This window comes from Planococcus citri, chromosome 1 (assembly GCF_950023065.1).
Source record: "Planococcus citri chromosome 1, ihPlaCitr1.1, whole genome shotgun sequence".
Taxonomy (NCBI): Eukaryota; Metazoa; Arthropoda; class Insecta; order Hemiptera; family Pseudococcidae; genus Planococcus; species Planococcus citri.
The window spans coordinates 86,364,957-86,373,540 of NC_088677.1; the positions used below are offsets into that span (position 1 = coordinate 86,364,957).

Here is an 8,584-nt window from a genome sequence, read left to right on the forward strand (position 1 = left end):
GAGCTTTTCGGCGAAACTTTTCGAACTTTCAATGAAAACCTGCACATCTGCGGGTCAAAAGCTTTTTTTTGAGACATCACCCAGCAAAATCGGTTCAGCCGTTCCTGAGATCTCAGAGTCAAAAGAATCCGGTCATAATTTTAATATATAGATATTTTGTGTGATTTTATGCCTTATTGACTTCAACTTTAACCTATTTTTAATGAATTGATTTTATGGTACCTATTTTTGTTTGTGATCAAATGCTACAGGTACTTCAAGAGACCATTGAACATTATCTGCGAATTCATACCACAAGTTATATTCTTAACATTCCTATTCTTGTACATGGTGTTTCTGATCTTCCTGAAATGGATGCTCTACGGACCGACAGACCCCACGCTTTCAGGAGATGCTGCTGCAGAGAGTGAGTTACCTATTCATTTAGTTTTTAATCTCAAATAATTAATAAAAGATCGTACTGTCGTAGTATGAACATACTATAATGTATGAACTATGGAAATTAATAAATATTGGTTTTTGGTTTTCATTGATCAGATTTCAAAGTCGGACCCGGATGTGCTCCTTCGATTTTAATCACATTTATCAACATGATGCTCTTCAAGTACAACCTGACTCCGTTACCCAATTGCGGCAGTGTGTTTATGTTCGGTATACAGGAGCCTTTGCAAAAGTTCCTGTTATTCATAGCTTTGTTATGCGTTCCGTGGATGTTGTTCGCTAAACCGGTCCATATCATGAGAGCCAGAAAGAAGGAACAAGAAATGGTGAGTTGTGCAGAGTACAATTTTGCGTAGAAGTTAATGCTCAGTTCACTAAAAGTTACCAAAAATGAATATGAATTGAAGACGTCATAACAAAAAGGGGTATATATGTCACATATGTCCTTTTTGAGACGAATCCATATTGTTATTCTTCAGACCTTCCTCTATCATAAATGAGACCACCCCCACTTCACAAAGTCGAAAAACCAGTGAGATATCGCCATTTTAAAACTGCGAAGTCGATTAAAAATTTACTTTTTCAGAGATAATGGGTTACTCATGGTCGATTTTGTGTTGTCAACCATTATTTACCTGGTTTAAATCCAAAAATTTACTCAAAAACATTTTTAAATCAATAAAAAAAAATTGGCCAAAAAAACTTGCCTTTTTTGTTTTTTTTTTTTTTACTCAACATAGCAATTTTTTCAGAGATAATGGGTTACTCATGGTCGATTTTGTGTTATCAACCATTACTTACCTGGTTTAAATCCAAAAATTTTCTCAAAAACATTTTTAAATCAAAAAAAAAATTGGCCAATTTTTCGCTTCAAAAAGGACATATAATTCGAAATGTTTGAGCGCTTACCGCTAACACACAGTTTCCTCCATACTGATTGTGCATAGCATTTCATATAGTTAGATAGTGAGAAAATAAGATAAAATCGTCACCATGTTCAAATATGCACATTTCTAAACTTCACAAGCACTCAAACTTTCAAACAGTTTTTTCTCAGAATACAAATTTCACACATATGTCCTTTTTGCTATGACGTCTTCAATTGTAAAAATTGAATGATAATTTTAGTCAAAAATGCAGATAGTGTTGCAACAAATTCTTAAATTGTCCTCCCAGGTTTTCTGTCACTTGAAAGACAATTATTGGATTTGTTAGATAGATCAGGTCTGAACAGGTCCATGGGGAATATCCGGATTTGATCAAGTCTGATTTGGCCAGATCAGATCTGTTCACATGAGTTTTGTTAAATCCAATCAGGTTCTTATCAGATCATCTGCAGAGATCCAATTAGAATTGATTACCCTCATCTGGGCTGATGGGGAGCTGATTGGACCTGATCAGGTCTGGTTAGATTAAATTAGATCCACAATTCAGGGAATATCCAAATATGATCTGATCAGATCTGATCTGATCATTTTCCCGGAGAGAAATATGTAAGTATATGTTCATTGTTGTACTTGATTGGGTCAGGTTTTCTGGTTTAATCAAATTGTGGTCTAGCATGATGAAATCGGATTCAGAGAGTGCCTAATGTCTTCAGATTTAATCTGATCTGATCAAACAAATCCGATCAGGTCTGATCAGATCTCTTTCTCTTAGACAAAATATGATTTCTTTTTCAAAAACGTTTTCTATTATTGTGAACCTGATCAGGTCTAGTGTGGTTAAATTTGATCCAGCAGATTCCTGATCTGATCATAATCAGATCTGATTTAAAAAGATTTAATTACGCCTGATCTCATCTGATAAGCAGCTTCAATTAGATCTAATTAGTAATCACACTCATCAAGTGGGCAAATGGCTGTTCATAAATCGCACCTCGGGAGGAATAAGGTGACATCTCAAAAAAGTGAAATTTTACAGGAGAGTGATTTTATTTTATTTTTAAACTTGATTAGTTATTTTTATCAACTTATAATTAATTGTGAGGAATGAATAGTACCTCATTTTAAAGATCTGGTATCCTACCTTCATTTAGCATAAGAACACTTTGAAAAATAAAGTCTTAAAGAGGAAATATTTCAATATTTGGAAAACATTTTGAGTTAGAACCTTTCATTAAAGTTGATGTGGAGGCGGAAGGAAGCGTCCAAAAAAAATTTCATGTGAACAAAGTTGTAGAGAATTAAATTTCCAATCGACGTAATGTCGTTAGTTTTTTTCTAGAGTGCTTAGTTTTTGAGTTTTTCTCAGAAAACTAAAATTTCATTATATCACACCTCGGGAGTAATAAGGTGACATCTCAAAAAAGTGAAATTTTACAGGAGAGTGATTTTCTTTTTTTTAAAAACTTGATTCATTATTTTTATCAACTTATAATTAATTGTGAGGAATGAATAGCAACTCATTTTAAAGATCTGGTATCCTACCTTCATTTAGCATAAGAACACTTTGAAAAATAAAGTCTTAAAGAAGAAATATTTCAATGTTTGGAAACATTTTGAGTTAGAACCTTTCATTAAAGTTGATGTGGAGGCGGAAGGAAGCGTCCAAAAAAAATTCACGTTCACAAAGTTGTAGAGAATTAAATTTCCAATCGACAGAATGTCGTTAGTTTTTTTCTAGAGTGCTTAGTTTTTGAGTTTTTCTCAGAAAACTAAAATTTCATGATATGTGCAAATTCATTTTTCTGAAAAGTGATCAATTTTTAAAAAATTTTCCATTTGGTACAAACCAATAAAAAATGCACTACTTGTGACTATTTCTAACTGACAAACATTCAAAACAATGAAAACTGTTTGTTAACACTTTGTATGTACAAAATTTGCTCAAAAAAGGTGGAGTTTTTTGAGATGTCACCTTATAACTCCAAACAACTTGCAATGTTGTTGGGATTTTGAGTTAGGCCATTTGGGTGTTTTACATGATCTAGATAATGTACCCAACTCAAAGTGTTATTTTTGGTTGAGGGGGGTCATACAAGCCCCAAAAATGCAAAAACATCAAAATCAGTTTTTTTTTGAGATGTCACCTTATTACTCCCGAGGTGCGAAATGTGGTTTTATTATTCTCAGGGGAATATAAATGCTGTTGAACAGCGCGTACAACAATTGTCGACGTCGACATTTACATCGATTACATTTTTTTCCAACATGATGATGGAAAAGTGGCCAATTTTATTTAATAGGAATCTTCTGTCCGTAAAGAAGCCAGGTTAATGAAAATTTTCGAAATTTTCTCATTATTTCTGATACCTCGACATGTGATGTCGACATGTTGATGTAAAATTTGATGCTCGAAATTTACATCCACAATTAAGTCGACCAATTTTTCAGAATTAAAATTTCTGTTTCAGTGTTTAAAAGCTCAGTAAACATTTGAAAAGATGATCTTTGTTTGAAGGGAGAAAAATTTTTTAATGGCCTTGATAAAATTATTCACTTTTCCATAGTTTGGAGTTGTCGATGCTATGTCGATGTGAAAGTCGATTGTCCATAAATACATTGACACTAACGTCGACCAAATTTTCAAAGATTTCTCAAATTTGAAAAATTAAGTTGATATTGTGGATGTATTTGTTGATGTCGAATTTCACATCAACATTAACATTGACATGTTTCTGTCTGTACTTCTTGGAGGTGGCCTCGGCGTCGATGCTGCTTTCGCTTTCAGCATGAGCAATGGCCACCTAAGTGTGTAAGAGAAAATGATTTGTGGAAAAAATTTCAATTTTGAAACTAAAATTTAACAAGTTTGCGTAGCTGGAGGTCGACGTAAATTTTGATGCCAATGTCGATCCATCCACATCCGTCACATTTGGACTTCACATGTCGATGTAAATTTCATCCCAGTGTTGAGTCAATTGTCGACATAAATGCTGAACAACATTGGTCGACAATTACATCAACAATAGGCTCAACACATGGTCGAAATTCACATCGACATGTGGCATCCAAAAGTGACGGATGTGGATGGGTCGACATTCACATCGAAATTAGCATGGTCATTGTTGTATGGGAGGTTCAGGTCTGGTCAGAGGGAATTGGATGTAGGGAATGTTGGAATATAATCTGATCTAATCAGATTTGACTGAACAGATCTGATCCTCTGATCCTGTCTTTTTTTTTTCAAATTTTTCCCCAATCCGCACCAGGTGGTGGGGGTATTTCATTATTAAAGAAAAAACAACAATCTTAGACTAAGGGTTACTGGAATAAACAATATATGTATCTCAATATAATTATAGCTTCACCCCAAGTCTAAGCATGGATGGGAGAGGGGAGAGGTGAGACAGATTGTCCACTTGACCCAAACCCCTAGGCAGTTGCCTAAGGCCCAGTTGTCACTTCCCAGGTTTCGTTTCCACACATACCTGTTCCGATCACGACTGAGCCCCCAACCCATCTCAGGGTGAAGTTTGAAGGGCTAAGGGTGATCCTAACAAGTTACGTCCCCTTTGCCACGGGGTTTATTTGGACTTTTGTGGGGCAGTCGGTGCACTTGCTTAGGGCTTCTCACCAACTGCCCACAAGAAAAGATTGTTTTCTATATTATAAGTTTGGTATTTACAAGTATAGATAAATTTTATAGTAAATTTTGTCTCAAGATCCAGGTAAATTCGGTCCCGAGTATTTCATGTCTTCAATTTGGCTTCAGGCATAATTTGATTTACAGTTGACAATATTGGTTTTTGACATCTTGTTCAGGTATCACGCTTTCATGTTTGGTGGGAGGGTGCAAACTCTCAGAGTCACTGTAAGGCCCTTGAAGCACTCCAGGAGCGCTTGTTTAACTATTGGCCATTCAAGTTGGTCCAAGCCACACCCTAATCTAGGTACTGCGATTTTTGTGATGTTAAGCTGAACGCATTTGGCTGCCAGAGCTTTCATTGTTTGTACAAAGTCTCCTGTTATTGGCTTGTCCCGGTGTCTTTCTTTGGTTAATGCATATAGAACGTAGTTCCCTTTGCTGTATATCTCCACCACATCACCCACTTTGGCACCACTTGACTTTAGAGTGTCAACATTGCCAAAGGCTTGTCTGAATTTGACCGCTATGCCCTTACTCATCACAAAGTCCCGGCTAACACAATGCGCCAAGGCTATAGACACTGGACCTGCAGAGTAAGACAACCAACTAGCCGCCATCTTGCCAAAATACCTGTATAGAGCTAATTTCTCCCGCTGGGTGCTCTTGGCTGCGCTGCTGCCAATTTCTTGAACAAACTACATGCAAAATACAGCGGCACAGCGCAGCCAAGAGCACTCAGCGGGAGAAATTGGCTCTACACAAAACTCACTACCGTCCCTTTCCCCCGTTGCCTGCGGATTGAGGTACAGCGCAGCCAAGAGCACTCAGTGGGATAAATTATCCCTACACAAACTTTCTTTACCGTTTCCATTCCCCTCGGCCTGCAGTTGGTTGTCTTACTCCGCAGGTCCAGTGTCTATAGCCAAGGCATACTCTGGGATTTGCAGCATTAGGTTGTCTTCTAGTTCTTCTATCGTAAATACTCCATTTGATCTTACTGATATATGTCCCCAGTTGTCCCTCTGGATCTTTGCTTCGCGTTTCCTCTTGATATGTTCAAGTATACTCTTCACCTGAGTGGGGGTCAGTTTGCTGGTGTGCAGTTCACTGATGCTTAGGTACTCCCTGTATGGAAGCAGGGAGGACACAGAAGCTGGCCCCATTGGGTAATAGAATCTCTCCTTTATGGCTCTGAGCACGAGACATTTCATTGCATTGGTGTATCTGTGGTTTGTGAAGATCAGGCTGTAGGGGTATCCCAGATCATTGGATACAACTAGCTGGTCCGTGGCCCTATCAATTATCCTACACACCACATTTTGGTATTCAATATCAGCAAAGTACTTCCCCAGAATGGACTGGAGGTTGATTGGATTGTCCTTAAGAGTTGGCTTTTTTGTATGATCAAAGAATGACCTCACCACTAGAAGTCTCGAGTTGACATCTTCTAACGTATGGCTGCTCTCATACGGTCCCAGTGGTATAACCCTTGTTCCAGACACCTGCCCCACCCCCAGAGGGAGCACTCTTCAGCTTCTGGTTTTTCTCTGACCACCAATCGCAAAGCCTCATGCCTTTCAGCACTACTCAACACGTCGGTCGTTAGTGGCTCCTTCTGCTTCCAAGCTGGTTTTTGCCTGGTCAAGGTCAGAGACCCCGGTCATTTCTTGATAGGAGGATATTTCACCATCTTCGGTTACTGTGGTTATGCTGACATTTCCTGTCTTGTTGACTATATGGGATTTGTGGCGGATTCTAAGATCATCTAGGTTATTTAGCTGAGCTGCAGCTGCACTCCTGGCTGCTCTTAGTTGGCGTTGTGTATTTGAGGCGCACATGCTCATAGAGAACACTTTTCCACTACTTGCCTTGGTGTACGTGCTGATGGTGCTTGTGAGGATTTGTCTGTGCAATTTTGTTTTGGTCAGGTTCAATTGGATCCTGGGAATGTCCAACCAAATGATTATCTGATATGATCACATGATAAAAACAAGTCTAATCTGACTTGAGTAGATTTTAATCAGATGATCAGGTGTGATTCAACCAATTCTCTTTCCCCTGATTGGATGTGGTTTGATCAGTTCAGATCTGCTTTATACATGTGACATGTGACTATTTTCAAGAGTTTTCTGACTATACAAACCCTGCTAAACTTTGTCATGATGATTTACCATTATTATTTAATCAAAAAACTCTTGTCTGAATTTTCTCTAATAGAATTTTTCTTACTGTGTTTAGCTGGGCAACAACCACATAGCGGTAGAAAATGGCGACATCGACGGTACCGGTCTCGCAAATTCCAACAACGGAACGTCGCATCCTCCAGTAACAGCAGCTGCTAAACCCGAAGGAGGCGGAGGAGGACATGGTGGTCACGGAGAAGAAGAAGATATCGGAGAAGTCTTCATCTACCAAGGAATCCACACTATCGAATACGTGCTCGGATCGATCAGTCATACCGCTTCGTATCTGCGTTTATGGGCCTTATCCTTAGCTCATGCTCGTAAGTTTCGCACCCTCTGCGACCCTGTTTTGTGGTCAACCGTCAATTCTATAATGTATGTATTGTCGATTTGTTCTAGAATTGTCGGAAGTATTGTGGAATATGGTTATGAGAAACGGATTACAAAGCGAGAGCTGGATAGGAGGTGTCATGTTATGGGCGATGTTCGCTTTCTGGGGTGTATTAACCGTTGGTATTCTTGTCCTGATGGAAGGCCTGTCTGCCTTCTTGCACACTCTTCGGTTACATTGGTAAGTCTGCTGAGCTATTGACCTGAGTATTAGTGATGTTGATATTTGAAAAAAAATTTATATCGATGTATCGCTGCATCTTTTTCGAGAGATATTGATGAATGTCGATATTAGTTTTCCTTATTCATATTTCAATATTGAATCTCATATTGATAAGTATGTAGGTAGGTATATGGATTGTTTGGGATATCAATACATCAACCTCACTACCCAGCTTTTGGTTTATTGAACTGGATTACAGTTTTGTAATAATTCTAATTGTGTTTTTATCATTACAGGGTCGAATTCCAAAGTAAATTCTACTCCGGTCTCGGTTACAGTTTTACGCCATTCTCTTTCGAAATCATCCTAGCTACGGCATCGTCCGGTCTAGAAGAGTAAACGATGATTATTTCATAAATTTTAACCAGTTCGATCGTGTTTTTTTTTTGTTTTTTATAGTTATTAAAATCTATTTCGGCGCGCAAATCACTGTAGAAAATCATGAAGTGTGTGCGATTATCATAGTATTTAGTTGATTCGTCATTTTATTTCGCGTGTTTAATTTTAAATAAATAAACCAGCAGTGTTTTAAATATACCATGTTGTAGTTGTATTGTAAGTGATGTCTTAGGTATTTGTAATTTTTACCGTTTGTTTGGTGATTTTTTTTGGGAGGAAGGGAGTGAGGATTGCTGAATGCGCAATTATTTATTGGATTATGCGGAGCTTGATTAGTCAAATGAACACATCTGATAATATTCTAAATTGGAAGTCGTTTTCTTCAGGGAGAAGAATCCAAAAATGACGTTTGTTTTGCGATCCGAGGCATATTCGGCGAAATATTCGCAATTTCTCAATGAAGCAGCGTCTTTTGACA

The 8,584-nt window shown here is 37.9% G+C and overlaps 1 protein-coding gene across 2 annotated transcripts in view; it reads left to right on the plus strand.

Annotated features, from left to right (window-relative positions):
- The window catches only part of LOC135839417 (V-type proton ATPase 116 kDa subunit a 1-like), a 30,614-nt gene extending 22,288 nt beyond the window's left edge, over nt 1-8,326 (plus strand). For both annotated transcript variants that reach the window (XM_065355435.1, XM_065355443.1), the window contains exons 12-16: nt 252-406; nt 538-767; nt 7,210-7,474; nt 7,554-7,725; nt 8,004-8,326. In XM_065355435.1, coding sequence (XP_065211507.1) covers nt 252-406; nt 538-767; nt 7,210-7,474; nt 7,554-7,725; nt 8,004-8,106 — 925 coding nt within the window. In that variant the 3' untranslated portion in view covers nt 8,107-8,326. The remainder of the gene's footprint in view (nt 1-251; nt 407-537; nt 768-7,209; nt 7,475-7,553; nt 7,726-8,003) is intronic.
- Nucleotides 8,327-8,584: the final 258 nt, after the last annotated feature.